This window comes from Camelina sativa, chromosome 16 (genome assembly GCF_030686135.1).
Source record: "Camelina sativa cultivar CO46 ecotype springtype chromosome 16, ASM3068613v1".
NCBI classification, from domain to species: Eukaryota; Viridiplantae; Streptophyta; class Magnoliopsida; order Brassicales; family Brassicaceae; genus Camelina; species Camelina sativa.
This window is the reverse complement of record NC_141895.1, coordinates 20,538,097-20,558,179: the sequence shown is the minus strand read 5'-3', so window position 1 is coordinate 20,558,179 and position 20,083 is coordinate 20,538,097. Positions and strand designations below refer to the sequence as shown.

Below are 20,083 nucleotides of genomic sequence, written 5' to 3'. Positions count from 1 at the left end.
GGCTTACGCTCGTCTCTGTGACTTGCAACAGGCAACAATGGCTAATCCTTCTTCACTAGCGGTGCGTGAGGAAGCGGAAGCCTTTGCTAAATGGCGATCTCTATCCGACATAGAAGAACGCTATCTCCAGCAAAAGGCAAAACTTCACTGGCTAAAGATTGGGGATCATAATAATAAGGCATTCTATGCTTCTGCAAAACTTCGAGAAATTCGAAATAGCATTAAGGAGATTCAGCGGGACGATGGGAGTGTTGCTAGTACGCAGGATCAAATCAAGGTAGAAGCAGAAAAATATTTCAGGGAATTCCTCTCTTTCTCTCCTACTGACTACGAAGAATGGACTTGTGAGGAGCTTGCAGATATTCTGCAGTTTAAATGTGAAGAGCAGGACAAGTTCTCTCTGACGAAAGAGGTGACAAAAGAGGAGATTAAGAAAGTGTTATTTGCTATGCCGGTAAATAAATCTCCCGGTCCTGATGGATTTAATGTGGAGTTTTTCAAAGAATCATGGTCAGTAGTAGGGGAGGATTGTGTAACTACTATTCAATCCTTCTTCCAAACAGGGTTTCTACCGAAAGGAGTTAATTCCACCATTCTAGCTCTCATTCCCAAGAAGAAGAAAGCACAAGTAATGAGAGATTACCGGCCAACCTCGTGTTGTAATGTGTTGTACAAGATAATTTCAAAGATTCTAGCGAACCGACTCAAGCCCTTACTACCAAAGTTCATCTCTCCAAATCAATCTGCATTTGTCAAGGATAGACTCCTCATGGAAAATCTTCTCTTGGCAACTGAAATTGTCAAAGATTACCACAAGGATGACATCTCTCCAAGGTGTGCTATGAAAATAGACATTTCCAAAGCTTTCGACTCGGTTCAGTGGGGCTTCCTTCTCAACACACTGCAAGCTATGGATTTCCCGGAAAAATTTATCCACTGGATCAAGATCTGTGTAACGACGGCTTCATTCTCAGTCCAGGTTAATGGCGAGCTTGCAGGCTATTTTGGTAGCAAAAGAGAGCTTCGCCAGGGCTGTTCTCTTAGTCCATACCTTTTTGTCATATGCATGAATGTCCTCTCAAGCAAGTTGGATAAGGCTGCAAAGGATGCTAAATTCATTTATCACCCGAATTGTAAGTCACTGAAACTCACTCATTTGTGTTTTGCTGACGATTTGATGATCTTTCTCGATGGACAAAAGAGCTCTGTTGAGGGTGCTTTGAACGTTTTTGATGATTTTGCCATACACTCTCGGTTGAAAATTAGCATTGAGAAGTCTACTATCTATACGGCTGGTATTGCTCTAGATAATCGAGCAGAGATTCTCCAGCAGTTCCCATTCGCTTCTGGCCTTTTACCAGTCCCATACCTTGGTCTTCCCCTCTTAACAAAGAGAATGTCTGCAGAGGATTTCCTTCCTCTCACGGAGAAAATTCGTTCACAAATCAGCTCATGAACTGCACGGTCTCTCTCCTTCGAAAGGAGACTGCAACTCATTCGCTCTGTCCTCTTCAGCACTATAAATTTCTGGCTCTCTGCATTTCGATTACCTAAAGGGTGTATTGCAGAAGTCGACAGGCTATGCTCCGCGTTTTTGTGGTCAGGTCCGTCTTTGAACTCAAAAAAGGTTAAGGTTACCTGGTCAGATGTTTGCTTGCCAAAAAGTGAAGGTGGTTTAGGCCTCCGCTCCATAGAGGAGGCAAACAAAGTTAGTATGCTCAAGCTGATATGGAGGTTACTCTCTGCAAAAGATTCCTTATGGGTGAACTGGGTTAAGCGACATCTCATTCGCACTGGTTCACTGTGGTCGGAAAAAGGACATGCATACTCAGGTTCTTGGATTTGGAGGAAATTTCTTAAATATAGAAACTTAGCAAAGCAATTCCATCGGGTTGAGGTGCGGAATGGAAGTTCTACCTCCTTCTGGTTTGACGTCTGGAGCCCTCTAGGCTGCTTATACGACAAACTTTCTGATAGGGGTCCTATCGATCTTGGAATCCCACTAAATTGTACGGTGGCTGATGCGATGGATAGTACCAGAAGAAGGTTTCACAGGCAACCTTTGCTAAATCTTGTGGAAGAGGAAATACGAAAATGTCAAACTTTGCGTGTTCAGGGAGAACAAGATGTGGTACTCTGGAAAGGGAAGAATGACAATTTTCGCAGCAAATTCCAAATCCGTGAAGCACAACCAGTGATGGAGAGTCACAAAGCCATCTGGTTTCCCTTTGCGACACCGAAATTTGCTTTAATCACCTGGTTGGTGGTGAAAAACAGAGTCTCAACAGGGGAGAGAATACAGGCTTGGAATGCAAACACCAATGTGAGTTGTGTCTTCTGTCGACACCCGCTGGAAACAAGAGAGCATTTATTCTTCTCATGCCCTTATTCTCAAAAGGTGTGGAAACAGCTAGCTGAAGGTCTTCTCAGAGACAAATACGTATCAACCTATTCGGATGTTATCTTCTTACTACTGGGAAACTCGTTAGATAAGACAACAAAGTTCCTTTTGGGATACACTTTGCAGAACACGATCCATTCCTTGTGGAGAGAGCGAAACACACGACGACATGGAGAAACTCCAGTTCCGGATGTAAAGCTCGTCAAGCTGATCGATCAGAATGTTCGGAATCGCCTCCTCACCAATCGGTGGAGGATACCTTCTTCAGCCCTGGTTTGCTGTTAGACTCCTGTGAGGCTATTATTTGCACCAGTTTCTAATTGTATTTCTTTCTGAAAAGTATCACAAAAGCCATGTAAAACGTTTTTTCTTTTTCCTCTTTTGAATATAATTTAACATTTATTCAAAAAAAAAAAAAAAAAACAATCCCCTTCCAACCTTCTAGTTTGATCACAGAGATTAATTAAGAGCTTGGAATAAACTACAAAGTGTAATAATGACCTGAGGCTTCTTAAATGTGTTGTTCTTGGCTGCATAGGACTCGTTCAAATGATTGAAGACTCAATAGGAGGCTTTAATCGAGATATAGAATTCAGTCCCATGACCTCCAACGAGGTGGCGTATAGGTTGGCAAACAAAGCACTAGAGTATGACTTGCATCAGTATTCGATCGTTTTAAACATCCTAAGTTGATTGCATAGCATAGTGCACATCGATTAATCAATCTTGCCAAATAGTGATTCATAAATGATTGAAGAGTTGTTGAGTTAACAGAAAGTAAAAGATAGTGCATTATTAATGGAAGACCAATTCTAAATAATTGTTGGATATTATGATATGAAAAAAAAAAAATAGTTAACCAATCAATACAATAAAATTTGAAGGTTTTTCACCAGACACATCAGTATTTTGGTGAATTGTAGAGGTGACACATCAGTTTCTTTTCCTTCCAATTAAAACATTTTATTAATACACTTCATCCTATATTTTTAACACCACAGTTTTTCTAATTAAAACAAAAAAAACAATTTTCTCACTAAATAAAATTATTTTTCAGTAGTTTTTTGGACCCAATCGTGATGCTTAAGTAAGCACACATCAATACACCTTTTTACACAAATTATTAGTGTTTTTTACATAATAGTAAATTATTAGTAGTAATTTGATAACATATTTATAATAGGGAATCAAACTCAGTTAGAGAGAGAGGTGTGTGATGTTCTGTTATAAAATAGTCATATATATGCTTCCAAATCATATGTAAACTTTTGAAGTTCAAAAACAAATGTTTTATATTATGTACTAATTTTTTCTCAAATCTTTCATTTAAAAATAATAAATATATATATACATATAGTTGGAATATGTGAACAGTTACGTAAAAAATAGAAAGATGTAAACTTTGATCTTTTCAATTTATAAGGTGAGCTTTTAAACCACTAACCAGCACCATTAGTTAGTTAATTAGACATACCATAATTTCTTTTAGACGTTAGAATCACAGTTCTATAATTATTATCTTACGTTCACAAAACCTAAAAGAAACACAATTTTCATATCACAGTATTGGACCACAACACTGAACAAAACCTATTATAGAAAAGTCTATGTTTTTAAGTTTTAACAATGGATGAGGATACTGAGGAAATTATTGCTTTAATCAATCAATACAATAAAAGTTGTATGTTTTTCACCAGAGCATGACACTTCAACTTTTATATTGAAGCAGAGACTAACACATCAGTAAAAATGAATACCCAATTAAATTAAAATAATTAATACACATCAGCTTTTTTTACTCTTACGTGGACAAAATTAAAGAAAGAAACGACGCTCGATTTCTTCTTCTTCGTTGTCGTTTATACTATCTTATTCGAGATTTGGTGGAGTTAGGGATTTATTCAATTTGATTTATCTGATTAAGTGTGACTGAAGATCATTGATATCAAAAGTAATATTAATTGGACTGCACATCAATATTGAAGTATACTAAAATTATCTAAAATAAATACCAAAAATTGTGTTCGATTGTAAAAAAGAAATGATCTCCATCATTATAATCTCATTTATATTTCCATCATCATTAATATCATATTTTACAAATGTTTTGTATGATAGTATCACATTAGTTTTAAAGCAAAAAATAGCCTAAAATTATGTACCAAAGCATCATGAATTCTATTTGTTCAAGAGGGTTTGTAAATGAGAAACCAATCAATAACTAAGGGTTTGAAGTCTCTAAACTTATTTCTTAAGATAATAAAATTATAAATATATTCAAAAATTTAATTTATGAAATCAAAAACTCAAGTATCCTAAGATGATATAAATTATAATAACAAAAAAAAACAAAATTACTATTAAAATTATCAAGAACTTATGAAATTTGATTTCCAACAACATATATTATATTATGAAATCGGAAAAAAAAACACAAAAAAATTTAACTAAAATAAAATTAAAAATTAATCATGCGGTGTAGCGTGGGTACTATTCTAGTGAATATAATAATAAGTAAAAAAGTTACTGCTCTGTTTCCTCTGCTACATTTTTGAAGGGTTTTTTTGGTAAAAGTACATTTTTGAAGGTTTTTTGAATAAGCCTTAAAAAAAAATTACTGAAAAATCGCTGAAGCTAGAAGGTAATTTGGTTGTAAGGTAAAGAGCTATAGCCTATAAGGTATTTCAAAGATTCTTAAGTGTACTCTCTCCAATCAAAATTTTATAGCTAATAATTATTTCAATGTCTCTGACAGGTTGTAACATTTTGGTCACAACGGCCATGAAAAAAAAAGGATTCATGAACAACTTGCTATAAACGAAGTTCTAGAAGACTATAGAACCGGAAATTTTTGCACAAACTTACCCGAAAAAAACTATGGCTGAATCAATGTATCATATCTACGGATTTCTTTTATTTTGTTGAAGAAAGTTTTAGGTTAGACATTATAATCGAAAGGACAAAACGTGATAATCATTCCCAAACATTACCACGACGTTCTTCGACAGCCAACTGTGTCAGCCTTACACCAAAAGATATACTCTTTCTGTTTCAGAAAGATTGATGTTTTGGGATATTTTTTTGTCCTTCAAAGATTGATGTTTTGTAAACTTCAAAAAGTAATCATTAAAAATATTTAAAATTTTGAATTGTTATTGGTTTAAAATTAAATAATATCTCTTTAGTCAAAGAAAAAAAAATATTTAAACTCAGTAATCATTGTTTTCTTAAAATGTGTAAAAACTTATAAACATCATTAGAGAAAGTATAAACTTTATTTACATAGTTTGCATTAACTAAAAGAAACAATACGTAGCGGTTCATGTTGTGGTTATTTAGTTACAAATTTTGCATTTTGACTAAAGGGCCTTCAAGATTGACGTCCGATGTAATTGTCGAAGTCACTTATATCCAAGAATCTAGCAATCCCACTAGCTTCAAGAAACCTGATCAACCAAAAACCACATATATGTTACTTATAACCATATCTTTTCATAATTGTTAGAATTTAAAGATGAAAGAAACGTTACTGGTCTCTGAAGACTCTCGTCATGGAAAGACATCCACCAGAAAGCATTGATTGCATATTAACAGCTATGTTAGGGTTATGAATACTCTGCCTCATATGCACCCAACCATACTCTTCCCCACTCTCTTCATCACTAACTCTTGCCCTGAATTTCTCAATTATTAATTGAATAATAAGTATTTACTATCATATTATATAAAAGAATCTCTGAGCACATTAAATACCTATACATGTGAGCATCAATTGTAGATGGATGATCATTTGAGTCCACCAAACAACCTTCACTCACCCAACAATCCCCACAGGAGTCCAGTTCCCACCCTTTAAGCTTTCCTTCCTAATAGCCATTGTATTTGTTCCACAATTATAATTCTTAAGTCTACAACTACAACCATAACCAAACGATATAGTTATAATACCTCGATGTATTCTCTGAATGTCGCAACGGCTTCAATGCCTTTTGCTTTGGCATCTCTTGGCTCTGACAAAATATTTAACCGCAGCTCAACTGCTTCTAATGGCTCTTCAAGATTTTCAATCAGACTACCGATACCTTCATTTGATCCGGCTAGTCTCATTCTCACCATTTCGATAATGATCTTCACCACCATGTATGCACCTACAATGTGTCCCAATGTATTAACTAAAGAAACAAACATAACAATTAAGGTCATGATGAACATATTATCACTCATTCACCAAATAGGAACAAAAGAGTAGTAAACTAACCATCGTCCAAGAAGTGATTCTCCTTAACAGCACCATGCCCTGAAGTCTCCATCATGAGATGAGTCTCGATGCCATCTTTGTTCAGCTCTACTCCCTTGTCAATCACGTTTCTATACCCTACTCTGTACAAACAATGCCTCCCTCCTCGCTCAGTTATAAACTTAGTTAGCCCCATACTCGTTCTTGCGTCTGTTACTACTGTACTTCCTATAGCCATACTTAAACACTATATTATAAGTCACATTGTTCAATCAATCAAAGATAAGTATTAACAAACATCATTAGTTTAATCCACCTGGATGTTCTTTAAGCACAATAGCTGACATAAGAGCAATGAGCTTGTCTCCGTTTATAGGATTTCCTTTGTTATCCACTACTCCACTCCTGTCAACATCCGTGTCAAACACAACCCCGAGATCCGCTGAGTTCTCAAGAACCGCGGCTCGGGTGTGTGACATTGCGATTTTGTTTTCCGGATTAGGAATGTGATTTGGGAACATCCCGTCTGGATTTAGATAAAGCGAACCAAATGTATCGGCTCCTAACTTGTCTAGAACGTCCCAAGTAAAGAACCCTCCTGACCCATTACCCGCATTCACAACTATCTAACATACAAAAACCAAAAAACTTTATTATAATTCGTCCAATTTTTTTTGAGACAAGAGAGCATAAAGCTAGACTCTTGCCTGAAACCCTTTGAGAGGAGTGTCGTAGTGTTCAGGGTGATTGATTCTCTCTTTAATGATTTCTATAAGATGCTTAGAGTAAGCGCTCATGAAATCAACTTGCTTTGGTCGAGTTTTGATCAGTGTAGAGACTTTAGTCTGCCTTGTAGCGTACTTCCGCGCAGCTAAATCGCATATCTTCTCCACTTCCGGAGACGTTAAGCCTCCTCTCTTGGTAAAGAACTTGAGTCCATTTCTTGTATACGGCAAATGAGAAGCCGTCATCTTCAAAATCACAATCACACATTTGAATCCATTCATTACCAATTGATTTAGAGTTGAACTCTTTAAGGTTGGAAATGCGTTACCATAATTGAAGCGTCGTATTCGAATGGAGACAGTAACGTGCTCATGAAGCAAGCTGGAGTAGTGGCTAAACCCATGTCAAAAGCTAAACAGCCTGCACGACCTAACCCGGCGAAAATGGCTGTACTTAGCTTCCCACCGGAAACACGTGGATCCCGTCCGAGAGAAACCTTGATGACACCATTACCGTTACCCTCAGTTGCTGCAACCCATTCTCCAAAGCTCTCAGCGATTGCTTCAACGGCTGCAGGCGTTAGGTCAACCGTTCTGCCTTTCTCTCCTTCCAATGCGACTCCTCTCACATCAGAACCATTTTGCAACCGTCGAATCTGGTCCATATCTTCGCCGAGACTGCTCGTTACTTCATCGAACTTAGTGGCATTTGAAGATCTTGTTCTTAAAGGCTTAACCGATGGAGAAGCTGGTGTGAATGACAAGAAACTCCGTTTGACTATCCCCGGTGAAGAGAAAAACAGAGCTGTTTTCGAGATTACAGTTTTAGAAGCCATTAAAGATGATGTTGAACTCGACGCCATAGCTTTTGTGAAAGTAAATTTGAAACAGAGTTCTAAGTTTTAGGACTTGAAACGCAGAGATCCAAAAGAAAGAAAGCAAATATAATTTCCAAAGCTATAGATATTTGCAATCTTGTTTGTATTTGTGTTAGAAGTGTTTTTTTCAAATTTGGGATTTGGAGATGGATAAGATTCTTAACTAAGATTTAACCATAACCTTACGTTTGAATATCTCTGCAAATTCACATGTTTTTAACAAAACCAAAGAAAAAAATATAAAAATAAAATTCAGCAAACAAACTTCCAAGTTTATTAGATTTTTCTTTGTCTTTTTCTTCATCTGCAGACAATAACAGCATATTCTATTTTATGTGCTGAGGAAAAACTCAACGGGAAAATCAAATCTGTTTAATCTAAAACCAAATATTTCATTTACAAAACAGAGTAAATACTCTGTTCTGCTTATTGTAACTTTGTCTGAAAGCCAAGACAAAACTGAGATTTTTTTCTACATCTTAGCTTTTATTACAAACACACACACACAGATATAACCATAAAGATGATCTCTGTTTCAGAGTCCCCTACTACCTGGAATTTGAATCCATTCAATCTGAATCTCGACCTCGCCGCATTCCACATTCCTCAACAGAAGAATCATGTCCTGAACGATCTTGCCATTATTGGAAACGATACTGCTCGCTTCAGACAAGCAGTTGTCTCTGGTGGGAACAACTCTCTTGATCTCTGTTCCATCTGGTAATTCTTGCAAACCCATTTTGTGAACCTCTAGAAAAGGTTTGATGTCTATCTTCGCCTCTCCCATCTTGTCGTGCGATGTGAATGTATCTTTGTCATACACTGTCTGTCAAAAACACAACGAGTTGTTAGTTGTTACTTATTGCCAATTGGTTTTGAGTTGGAAATGACGAATAGTAGTACTCACCAGATTCACAGGTTCATCAGGGTGTTTGATCGCAAGGGTCAATTCCTCGTTCCACTCAGGGTTACAGTTGTTTTCTACAGTACGCGACTTCAGCTTCTGGTGCAATTCAAAGAACTCAATTAGAGTACATATGCAATATAAAAGCATACTATGATCAAATCTCTTCAAATCGTTTTAATCTATCAAAATCAGATAATAAAAACTATCTATTTTTTTTTTTTTTCATTTCTGCATGAAATTAGTACTTTCTTGTTATTGGTTTCGACCTAGAAATTAAAATCTTCAAAGTTGATCCTTTCTATAAACAAGAAAATAAAATCAAGAAACCTAGAAGACCAAATCAGATTAGAATGAAAGAGAGAAAAAGAAAGACCTGTGATCCCATGGTTATGAGGACAAAAGGGTCGCTGCTTAAAGAGTCTCGACGAGCGAGATTGATCCCTCTCTTCACTCGGATTCTTAGAAGCCCTACAAGGCCCTCCATCTCAACCTCTTCCTCTGTTTTTTTTCTTCTGACGTTTTTGATCGATGTCTCTCGTAGGCTCTCTGTCTCTTCTACTTTTTCTTATTCTTTCAGAAAATATTATCGGCTCAAATTCAACGAGTCCACTTAAATTGGCTTATCAATAGACGAAAGACCGAGACCATCTAATAATATTTAGTACTATAATTATTTTTTCCAGGTGTTTGTTTCCTGATTATTCTATTCTACGCGTTACTCTCACGAACATCTTTTTGGATTCTCTTTGGTAATAATATCCTCTAGATCTTTCTTCCTTTTTTTTTTTCTAGTAATGGAGAAAACTATATAAGTCAACTAAACAAAACAAAAAAAAATTGCAAACCTTCACATGTTTAACAAACACCAAAATAAAATTAAAACTCGCGGGAAACCAAAACGGTTTCGGTTAGATCTAAAACCAAAATCATTCAATTACAAAGCAGAGTAAGTACTCTGTTCTACTTATTGTAACTTTGTCTGAAAGCCAAAACGAACTGAGATTTTTTTTATTTATTTATTACAGAGAGGGAGATAGAGAATCATAAACAAACTTCATATCTCTATTTCAGAGTCCACAACCACCTGGATTTTTAATCCACTCAAGCTGAATCTCGACCTTGCCACATTCAACATTCCTCAACACAAGAATCATGTTCTGAACAATCTTGCCTTCATCAGAGACGATTCTGCTTTCTTCAGACAAGCAGTTCTCTTTGGTGGGAGCAATTCTATTGAGCTCTTTACCATCTGGAAGTTCTAGCAAACCTCGTTTGTGAACCTCTAGGAACGGTTTGATATCTATCTCCGCATCTCCCATCTTGTCGTCGGCTGTGAATGTATCTTTGTCATACACCATCTTTTACTCATATAGAAAACAAAAAACGACTATTAGAATTTCACAACAACTGTTATGATCGATCAATCAAACCACTTATTGCCAATTGGTTTCGAGTTGTAGTACTCACCATATTTACAGGCTCCTTGGGATTTTCAATCGCAAGGTTCAGTTCCTCGTTCCACTCTGGGTTGCAGTTGTTTTTCACAGTAAAAGACTTGAGCTTCTGTATCAAAATTCAAAGATCTTAAGATCAAAGCCCATTTCTATTTCTTTCACTCTATACAAAACCTCAAAATCAGATACTAAAGCTATATATCTCAAGAACAGAGATAGGAACATGAAAAAGAAAAAAGAAAACCATTTCTCCAACAACCTTAACCCTGTTGGTGGGCCCCAAATTTCTCTCTCGAAAGCGAAAAACCTAAAGCAAATCTCAATTCACTTCAACGACTACGCCGCCGTCGTGTAGTCGTCACTGACTGATTCCGGTAATCTCTTCTCCGGTGAGCTATCTAGTCTCTCCTCTTTGACTTGATGGATTTTGTTGCCACTGATTCTCGTCAGAGCTCCGTCGCTTTGAACTCTCCTATTGCGACGGAAGATGTAACTCAAACCTTGCATCACTTTTCTCCGTCTCTGACAGCTCTTGTCTCTACTCCTTTTGTTCCCACTATTGGAGCATGGGCAAAACCACCTAAGATCATCTCAGAAGCTGTGCCTTACCGTCACGAAACTCTAATTCTAATAGAAAGAGGCAAATCTGAACCGGCTTTAGACATCCTTCCTCCAGCGATTAAAGAGGATGGACAACTACGATTTCCATGGGCAGCAAAGATGGACCCTTCCATCCGAAATCTCCATCGAACAACAACACCAACTTACATGGAAGATGGCACCCCCAAGGTACACATTCCAAATCATGTCTTGTTGAGAGGGCTTGAGAATCAACAATAATATGTGATAGGTCAGTTTAATCGTTGCCTTACACCATCTGGAGGTCTCATCAATGCAGTGGCTAATAGAATTTGGGGGAAAAAGTGTAAAAAATTTTCACGAAAACTTGGGGGATCCTCTTATTTGTTTCATATTCCGGATGCACCAACTAGAGCCTGGGTTTTACAGCATGGTGTATGGCACATTGATGATTGCATCATGTTCGTTGCTCCATGGACTTCTGCTGATACATTAGCTCTGCCAGAGATCACATCTGTGCCGGTCTGGGTTACGCTAAAAAAAATCCCTAGTCGTCTTTACTCGCACTGGGAATCAGTTGGATAGCTTCAGGTTTAGGTGAACCTATAGCTACTGATAAACCAAGGTTGGATCCGTCTCTAATGGGAGTGGCTAAGCTCATGGTTGAAGTTGAGCTAGAAAAAGGATTTCCAGATAGAGTTGCTGTCGAGGACAAAAGAGGCAATGTCTCTATAGTGGATGTGGAGTATTCTTGGCTTCCATCAAAATATAGTAAATGTGGGTTTGTAGGCCACAAAGAAACTAGATGTCTTCTCCTCTCTCAAGCAGCTGTTGTAGTGCTAGGTGCATGTTCTGTTTCTGCCTGCACTTATGTCTCTCCTACTCACTCAGTTGAAGCTGCACTTGGTGAGACTACAGTCTGCACACCCTCACCAGCCTTTGTGGCTGGGCATACTACTACTACATTTGAAGCTACTACCATCACCACTGCCTTATGCAACCCCATTCCCATCAACACTGAAGTTGTATTGTCATCTTCTCCAATGGTATCTGTCCCATTTTCAATACCTTGTTCAAGTTCCTTGCAAAATGAGTTTGTACAGGAAAATATCGTAGGAAGTAATCAACTTACTAACTTCGATGTTGGAGATTATGGTTATGAGATGGGTGATGAATCCTCTCAACGTACCCGAGGAGGAAGGACAATCAAACCTACCCAGAAACTCCAAGATCAATAGATTACGGTCAGAGGACGAGGCAAGCGTGGTCGTGGTGGCCGTGGTGGTCGAAGATGATCAATCCAGAAAATAGCTAGAGGATTAACTTTCCAGTTCCCACTAGTTCTATCTTTCTCCTTTTAGAATATGCTTCATTGTATAATCTCCCATTGCTTTACTTTCAAAAACTATATGATTTACAAATCATATCCCTGTATTACTTTTTATGCATTTTAATTGAAAGCTTTTTAACAAAAAAAAAAAAAAAAAAAAAAACATGAAAAAGAACAAAATCAGATTAGGATCAGAAAAAGAGAGAGAGGGAGGTAAGACCTGTGCACCCATGGTTATGACGACAAAAGGGTCACTGCTTAGAGCGTCCCGGCGAGCAAGATTGATCCCTCTCTTCACTCGGATTCTCACAAGCCCTACAAGCTCCTTCATCCCAACCACTTCCTCTGTTTTCTCCATTTCTCTTGTGAAATTATGAAGAGCAAAGCACACCTGTCTCTTCTACTTTTTTCTTATTCACTTATAAACAATCAACCACCGGCTCGAATTCAACGAGGCCACTTATATTGATTTATTAAAAGACACAAAAAAAAAGAAAAAAATAAAAAGAAAGATCAACCAATATAGTCGTAGTAACTCAAAAGGTCTCTTTCCAGTTTCTTTAAATGTTCCCTGCTTTACTCACTTTAATGATCATCTACGCGTCACTCACACCAACATGTTGTACATTCTATTGGAAACAAAATATCTTCTACATCCTCTTTTTTTTTCTGACATTGACATTGTACAACATACATCATCATTACATTTCACAAAAAAAAAAACAATATATATTTTTGAGTACATACTACAAATATCACGACCCAACAAAACAAAGCCTTGATTGGGTATGGATTAGCTAATTCTAATGTTACCAAAACCAACGAAAAGAACTTGAAGACGTTAGACGTTCTAGAAATTCAGGGTTTGCTTTATTTCATCATTAGTAGAAATAGATACAATATATGTAAGGGTTGAGTTATATATTCGACATGTACAACTAAAGACTTAAGCAGAGCCTTCTTTTGTAGTTTCATATCTGATGAGATAAAAGACAAACTCGTCTTTCCATGAACAGAAGAAAAAAAAAAAAAAAAGTACCATCACATCTTCAGGGTCTCTGTTTCAACATTTCTGCAATCTTAGTCCAATCGTTTTGTTGGCATCCATGGTGTCTTCTTCGATCCTCAGAGAACCAATGCTCGCATTCACATCACAACGAGCAATAAAGAGATGTACACAAGTTAAAGATACTGAGGCATTTTTGACATACATTCGCGCCCAAGACCCTTGCAGCCTGGACCATCTGTCCACTCGAGCATGATCTCTACTTCTCCACATTCGACATTCTTTAGTCTAAGAATCATCTCTTGTTTGATTTTCCCATTGCTCCAAGTGATGCTGCTCTCTTCAGCCAAACAGTTGGTCCTGCCTGGACGGATCCTCTTGATTGCACAACCATTGGGAAGCTTCTGGAAATCTAACTCCATCTGATGCGCTTCTAGGAACGGCTTTAAGTCTATTTCTCCATCACCCATTTTGTCATCTCCCGAGAATCTGTCTTTATCAAACACCGTCTGCATAGACAGGACATAGCAATGAGCCAAAAAAAATGGAACATTTCTTTTAGGGGGGAATGATATTCTAAAAGAAATGCATCAACAACGTAAAGCTAATAGCTTAGGTATGCAATGGAGTCTACACCAAAAAAAAAACAGCCTGTACGTAGATTTAACTGTTGTGTGAGACAATTTTGATAGAAAGGATGGCTTACCAAACGGATTGGATCATTCACATCTTTGATGGAAAGTGTGAGTTGTTCGTTCCACACTGGATTACAGTTATTATTAATCACACGCGTCTTCAGTTTCTGAAGGAACAAGACAAAAACAGGTCAAGAAGATATGACAAAACAAATACAGAAACAAAAGGTTTACATAGTACAAATAATGATAAAGAGGGTTTGACAAAATAAAAACATAGAAACACAAAATCATCTAGGCTAAGTCAATCATGTCCCTTTTCAACTCTCTAAAAACTCAGATAACATATCTCAATTTTGATATCATTAACTTCCCACTCATGACCCTGAAAGAAAGTTTTGAAAGCTGACCCTTCAACAAGATTATGTAACTACATGTCTAATTTGCTAGCTTTGGGGAGATGACCCTTCACCAAGATTAAGCATTGAGATTACACATCTGCCATTTTCCAAGAAAACTAATGACCTTTCAACAAGATTTTGCAATGAGAGACTAGTCGGCTACACATGTTTCAATCACAAAACAGATTAAAATCCTCCTCGGTTTAACAACGTTTGGCCCTTCAACAAAATTATGTGCTCACCAGAATTTGTAATTTCAGAACATGACAAATGTAATGCATAGGATGATGTTTCGGAAAGTTTTGTTTTTTAGCAAACAAGACACAAAGCAAAGATCAAATTGAGATTCTTTATCACATGGTGGCCACCAAAACATTTACATGTGTGGATTAATAAGTCCCTCCATGTGACTATAATAAGTCCTACAATCTACGAATTCGATTTGAAATCTCACAAAAACAGGACACACTCCTTTCTCACATTAAAACTCATCAAAAACGGCATAAACAAAGAAACAAACAAACCTGATTAGCCAATGTGATAACAACATAAGGATCACTGGTGGTGGCATCACGAATGGCAAGATTAATCCCTCTTTTCACATGAACCCTCAGAATCCCTAATGGTTTATCTTCCATTGCTGAAAAAAGGGAAGAGACTTTAAAAAATAAAAATTGTAACTTTTTTTTTTTTCTTTCTGAATGATAATATCGAAGAAAAACACAGAAATTTCTCTGTGAAACCCTTTGTTTGGCCTGAATTTAACCAAAAATAAGCGAGGGGTTTTGATGAAAATTTATACTTTGGAAAACGATTTGGATAATGAAGAAGGGAGAAATATCCAGAACGCTGAATCAACGCGGAGTTCCAAAAACAAACAAACATCGAACAACAGTTGTATCCGTTGTTTACGGACAACCCCCGATCTCATCGCTGCTCCTTTACTTTCTTTAGAGTTCTCTTCCCTGTGTCTGTTTGTTTCGTTTCAACGTAAATAATAATATTACTCTTCTCTTCTTCTTTCCCTTTGTTATTTTTGCTTTTATAGTCCCTATACTTTATATATGTTTATGGTTTAGATCGCTAATGAGTTCGATTCGAAATAATCACAATGTCTTTGTTATTTTTTTCCTTTTGGGCAAACAGTGTTTATGCATTTTTATTTTATTTTTCATTTATCATCAAATAAATTGATTGGTTTCTTAAGCTATAGGTGAATTTGAATGGTCTACCAATTTAATTTTTTAAAAAAAAGAAAAACTATCAAATTTGACCCCAAAAAATAAACAATATATATATATATCAAATTTGTATGTTTTAATCATTTAATAGTGGTTATACACTTATATGTTGAAAATATGACAAAGAATAAAGTGAAAATAAGTTTGCTGAGATCTTATATCGATAACACCCTGATTCATAATCTAAATTCTACTATATGTAATAATGATATACTGTATATCTTTTTTATCATAATATACTACAAATATATATATAGACCATTAACCATTTTGACTAAGTTAAGTCAAATTATTTTTCTATGTTGAAATATATATATATAGAGTGCTAATTGTTGTATTTGTAGAAACTTGTTTTGTCGTAGTGTTTCTACATTCAATCAGTGGACTATAATGCTATTTTATTTTTAATTTTAAATACTAGATTACCAGGGGTTATACTTGATGTGCTAACGTAACAGAAAACGTTCTTTGCTTATATATATAGATTTTAGGCTAAGCTTCGTAGCAAAAAGACAATTAACTGTGTATATGACTACCGATCAATTTTTTAATATTTATTATTCGGTGGCTCAGTTTTCTTTGATTCTTATGTTTTTATTTCTTTTTTTTGCTTTATATCAAAATAGAAAAATGCCAAAAAAAATCAAAATTATTTTTATTTGGACGTTTAATACCCAATAATTTTGGATTGAAATAAAAATATACCAAATAATAAAAATGTGTCATTTAAAACCCAAAATAATTAGGATTGTTATTTTCATACCCAACACAATCAAAATTCCAATTTTACCCTGGTTATCTAATTAATTATTAATATAAAAATTATCGGTTTTCTGTTAACCATATCAAACCAAAATTAAACCAGCAACAACAACAAATCCCGTCTTCTTCTTCTTCGGTTGTGGCTATGAAAACGGTTCCGTCGATGGGAATCACCACCGTTTATCACGCCGGAGCTTCGTGTCACGGCGGTGTGTATGAAAGCGTCATCTCCTTTCACTCATCCACAACGCCTCTTCATCACCACCGTTAAGAAGATTAAGAAACAAAGCATCGTGTCTCAATAATCCTCTCTCTCTCAGTCTCTCTCTCCCTCCTTCCCTGTTCGACAACAAGCAAGGTCAGTGATCCAGCCATATCAATCAATCTCTTGGAGTATTGCTTTATCTGATGTTTGATTTACGTTCTACATTGAAGAACTTTAATTTGATTTTGCTTTCCCAGTTTTGAATTTGATTATTTATCATTAGTTTTTTGATTAATTAGAATGGTGAAGGCGGCGGAGAAGCAGCCTGGGGCAGTAACAAAGGTATTTTGGGACATCAAGAAGTGTCCCATTCCAACTGGCTTCGATCCTTGTGGTCGGTCCATGTATTAAACGGTTTTTGGATAAATTAGGCTACTCAGGTCTTCTCAGTATCTGGGCTACATCTTCGATTAAGTCCTTCGAGCGGTCTCTTCCACTGGAATCATTCTTCAAGCCACCCCCTTTGGTTTAAAATTTTTCTACAGTTACTTTTCCTTGATGAATTCATAGATATAGAGAGAGAGTCTCAAGTTTTAAGTTTCTGATTTACAGGTTCTCGTAACCTACTGACGCTTATCTCTTGTTGGACCCATGAGAACCCACCTCCAGCTAATATAATGCTCGTATCCGATCCCACAAAGGACAACTCTTATAACTTGAATTTGCTAAAATATCACTGTGGATACAACGTTATTAAGGTTTGTTTGGTTTTGATTCTGGTTTGATATGGTTAACAAAAAACCGAGAATTTTTTATATTAATAATTAATTAGATAACTAGGGTAAAATTGGAATTTTGATTGTGTTTGAAAAATTGTGGGTATGAAAATAACAACACTAATTATATTGAGTTTTAAATGACACACTTTTATTATTTGGTGTATTTTTATTCTAATCCAAAACCATTGGGTATTAAACGTCCAAATAAAAATATCTTTCGGTTTTTTTTGGCATTTTTCCCTATATCAAAATCATAGAAAAATAATTGAGAACGACTGGAAAACTCAGGATTCTAATCGGGTGAACTGATAATAACTAGTGGCGACTCTTAGATGCGACTGACAATTAGAAATATAAGATATTGTATAATATGGGAGCAATTGGTACGATATAGACTGAGACAAGTAAAAAGAACGTGTGGCATGTGAAGTTTAATGGACCTACTTTATGTATCTAGAAGACTGTTTGATCAAAAAAAAAATGTATCTAGAAGACTAGAAGAGTTGGCGTATAAATGAAATCAATGGACGACATGAACAAATTGAGGAATCTGGCTAGTCGCTAATTGAACAGACACAGAGTGGCTGGTCTATAATTAATAGAGAAGCCGTTTCTTATTATTACATATTTGTCGCATTCCTATTCGTACGTTTGAAAATGAAATACGAATTATGGTTGTGTCAATTGTCATAAACAAACAAAAGATACAACAATACGGTCAGCTCAGCTGTCACATTAATTACAGGTTTTGTTTTTCTATGGATGAAATTAATTTGGAATATGCTATTCCATTTCTAAATGACCTGTTTTATTTAGTTACGATAAGGTATATACTATATGCCCACTCCTTGTCTTTTGACCGAGGAAAAGACGAATCGTGACTGTTATTTCGATCGACTCGTGGCCATGGATGATATACTTACACAACTATTAAACGTACATACGTTTTTATATTTAAATGTATTAGATGTAGATAGACATTACTATTTAAAAAAACACTCAACAAGACAACAACATGAATATATATAACTATTTAACCAAATAAAAACTTGAAACTGAAACCCAGACTAATCTAGACGTTAGTATAAAATAAAATAAAATGTTATTATGCACCAACACTACGTAACACATGCATAATCAATTGGATTAACTAGAATAATGAGTTTTGATGTCAATGATACGAGTAAGATCATATATATATATATATATATATATATTATAGGCGGTCTGATTATCTGACATTAGTCAGAAAGCATTCCAAACTCAGAATAGACAGTGTGGTGGTCTTTTGGGGAGAAATCCACTCTCAAACACTTCCGTGTGTTTCTACCTTGGCTGACCGGATCAGCCGATAGGATTTATCAAAAAAAAAAAAATCATATCATATATATACTATATAGACATGACAAACCTAAAATTTAACAAAGACTAAGCTGATGAGATGAATAAGTGCATATATCAGAAAGAGTTATGCACGGTTGTTTCTCCGCGGGATATATATTCATTTAGCACATGCACGTTCATAACGTCTACGACATATGTTAATTCAGGGTAATCAATATTTAGGATGTGAAGATGTTTGCTCAATATATATAGATTTGTACCAGACACGGTAAATTAATACAATTATGTTAACCGGACAAGTTTAGTGAGGAATTGAGCGGCTATATGGATAAGACATGGAGGAAGGAGGATGAGCTGATCATAAGAAGAAGTTAGGTGATATATATAGATCGATCGAGAGATCATAATGCATGAGATGAGATTGATAGCTGTCTTCTCTTGAACTTAATTACGACCTCTCTATATACTACGTTGGTCCTATCAGTCAGTCAGTCATGTGCGCTCTCGCTGTCTTTAGCCAAAAACTCTGAGCTTGGCTCTGCACCATTCAAGATCATGGCCCATTATGATGCTCTGCACCTGATTCTGTTTTTATAATAATTCCATGTATGATGTATCTACACATAATTTATTAGTATACTAACCATATTTTTGAGAAGATTAACTACACTGTCCATATTGTAATTAAGATCTCGATGTAAAAAGATTCGAAATCTTTGTAGAGTTTGTCGTCCGCCGTTCCTAGTTAATTATGTCTTTGTTGTGTTTTTTTTCAGATTGTGGTTAGCAACAAAAAAAAAAAAATTGACTCCATTTTATTTCAAGGACAACCCATTTAATTAATACAAATATATTTAATTTTGATGCCCTTTTTCCGTTCATATTAGACAATAATACGCTTTGCCTGCTTTGTATTACTTGAATCCACCCAACTCAACTAAGTTTCGAAGACATGATAATTAACGCCTAAGATAATGAAGAACATATATACATGAAACATGCTTAGTGGCCAACTATTTAATTGACCTTCTCGTTAATTATAACGTAGTCCCTAAAATTAAAAAGTCAATATACTATAGGTATGTCCGTATATTATATGCCACAAATCAAATGAAAGTTGTTGAGAGTGCTATTTAACCATGTTAGATGTTACGTGTATCTAAGAAATATCACAGCACAACTCTCCTCAACGTTCATTT

The 20,083-nt window shown here is 35.9% G+C and overlaps 4 protein-coding genes, 1 long non-coding RNA gene and 1 pseudogene across 6 annotated transcripts; 2 read left to right on the top strand and 4 right to left on the bottom strand.

Annotated features, from left to right (window-relative positions):
- Nucleotides 1–5,603: 5,603 nt before the first annotated feature.
- Nucleotides 5,604–8,543, bottom strand: LOC104750921 (uncharacterized). Its single transcript, XM_010472783.3, has 8 exons — nucleotides 7,693–8,543; nucleotides 7,346–7,609; nucleotides 6,955–7,264; nucleotides 6,660–6,866; nucleotides 6,350–6,549; nucleotides 6,155–6,267; nucleotides 5,932–6,075; nucleotides 5,604–5,847 (listed from the first exon to the last, which is right to left on the bottom strand). The coding sequence occupies exons 1-8, from the start codon at nucleotides 8,224–8,226 to the stop codon at nucleotides 5,772–5,774; spliced, it is 1,848 nt and encodes a 615-aa protein (XP_010471085.2). The 5' UTR covers nucleotides 8,227–8,543; the 3' UTR covers nucleotides 5,604–5,771.
- Nucleotides 8,544–8,612: 69 nt separating this feature from the next.
- Nucleotides 8,613–10,506, bottom strand: LOC104750920 (protein C2-DOMAIN ABA-RELATED 7). The gene is made up of 3 exons (XM_010472782.2): nucleotides 9,522–10,506; nucleotides 9,149–9,244; nucleotides 8,613–9,067 (listed from the first exon to the last, which is right to left on the bottom strand). Exons 1-3 carry the CDS (start codon nucleotides 9,630–9,632, stop codon nucleotides 8,777–8,779), a joined length of 498 nt encoding a protein of 165 aa, XP_010471084.1. The 5' UTR covers nucleotides 9,633–10,506; the 3' UTR covers nucleotides 8,613–8,776.
- On the bottom strand, nucleotides 10,001–13,044 carry LOC104750919 (protein C2-DOMAIN ABA-RELATED 6-like). Its single transcript, XM_010472780.3, has 3 exons — nucleotides 12,732–13,044; nucleotides 10,616–10,711; nucleotides 10,001–10,506 (listed from the first exon to the last, which is right to left on the bottom strand). Exons 1-3 carry the CDS (start codon nucleotides 12,867–12,869, stop codon nucleotides 10,216–10,218), a joined length of 525 nt encoding a protein of 174 aa, XP_010471082.1. The 5' UTR covers nucleotides 12,870–13,044; the 3' UTR covers nucleotides 10,001–10,215.
- On the top strand, nucleotides 10,905–12,419 carry LOC147925779 (uncharacterized; annotated as a pseudogene).
- Nucleotides 13,045–13,359: 315 nt separating the features above from the next.
- Nucleotides 13,360–15,585, bottom strand: LOC104750918 (protein C2-DOMAIN ABA-RELATED 9-like). 2 transcript variants are annotated; one of them, XM_010472779.3, is made up of 4 exons: nucleotides 15,356–15,585; nucleotides 15,078–15,193; nucleotides 14,224–14,319; nucleotides 13,360–14,026 (listed from the first exon to the last, which is right to left on the bottom strand). In XM_010472779.3, exons 2-4 carry the CDS (start codon nucleotides 15,189–15,191, stop codon nucleotides 13,694–13,696), a joined length of 543 nt encoding a protein of 180 aa, XP_010471081.2. In that variant the 5' UTR covers nucleotides 15,192–15,193; nucleotides 15,356–15,585; the 3' UTR covers nucleotides 13,360–13,693. The 2 variants fall into 2 exon arrangements, with proteins under 2 accessions (XP_010471081.2, XP_010471080.2); XM_010472778.3 differs by lacking the exon at nucleotides 15,356–15,585 and having other exon boundaries at nucleotides 15,078–15,331.
- Nucleotides 15,586–16,638: 1,053 nt separating this feature from the next.
- Nucleotides 16,639–17,760, top strand: LOC147925778 (uncharacterized). The gene is made up of 3 exons (XR_015585451.1): nucleotides 16,639–16,914; nucleotides 17,061–17,287; nucleotides 17,374–17,760. It is a non-coding gene; the product is annotated as an uncharacterized LOC147925778 (long non-coding RNA).
- The last annotated feature ends 2,323 nt before the right edge of the window (nucleotides 17,761–20,083 follow it).

What these genes read in the sequence shown, in the direction of transcription:
- LOC104750921 (XM_010472783.3), bottom strand. Translation starts at nt 8,226, where the DNA reads ATGGCGTCGAGTTCAACATCATCTTTAATGGCTTCTAAAACTGTAATC. An exon ending in CTCCTCTCAAAGGGTTTCAG is followed by an intron (nt 7,265 to 7,345) that starts GCAAGAGTCTAG and finishes TTTGTATGTTAG; the next exon opens with ATAGTTGTGAATGCGGGTAA. An exon ending in TGTGCTTAAAGAACATCCAG is followed by an intron (nt 6,867 to 6,954) that starts GTGGATTAAACT and finishes GTATGGCTATAG; the next exon opens with GAAGTACAGTAGTAACAGAC.
- LOC104750919 (XM_010472780.3), bottom strand. Translation starts at nt 12,869, where the DNA reads ATGGAGAAAACAGAGGAAGTGGTTGGGATGAAGGAGCTTGTAGGGCTT. An exon ending in TCATAACCATGGGTGCACAG is followed by an intron (nt 10,712 to 12,731) that starts GTCTTACCTCCC and finishes ATTTTGATACAG; the next exon opens with AAGCTCAAGTCTTTTACTGT. An exon ending in CCAAGGAGCCTGTAAATATG is followed by an intron (nt 10,507 to 10,615) that starts GTGAGTACTACA and finishes TATGAGTAAAAG; the next exon opens with ATGGTGTATGACAAAGATAC.
- LOC104750918 (XM_010472779.3), bottom strand. Translation starts at nt 15,191, where the DNA reads ATGGAAGATAAACCATTAGGGATTCTGAGGGTTCATGTGAAAAGAGGG. An exon ending in TTATCACATTGGCTAATCAG is followed by an intron (nt 14,320 to 15,077) that starts GTTTGTTTGTTT and finishes TTGTTCCTTCAG; the next exon opens with AAACTGAAGACGCGTGTGAT. An exon ending in TGAATGATCCAATCCGTTTG is followed by an intron (nt 14,027 to 14,223) that starts GTAAGCCATCCT and finishes CTGTCTATGCAG; the next exon opens with ACGGTGTTTGATAAAGACAG.
- LOC104750920 (XM_010472782.2), bottom strand. Translation starts at nt 9,632, where the DNA reads ATGGAGGGCCTTGTAGGGCTTCTAAGAATCCGAGTGAAGAGAGGGATC. An exon ending in TCATAACCATGGGATCACAG is followed by an intron (nt 9,245 to 9,521) that starts GTCTTTCTTTTT and finishes GAATTGCACCAG; the next exon opens with AAGCTGAAGTCGCGTACTGT. An exon ending in CTGATGAACCTGTGAATCTG is followed by an intron (nt 9,068 to 9,148) that starts GTGAGTACTACT and finishes TGTTTTTGACAG; the next exon opens with ACAGTGTATGACAAAGATAC.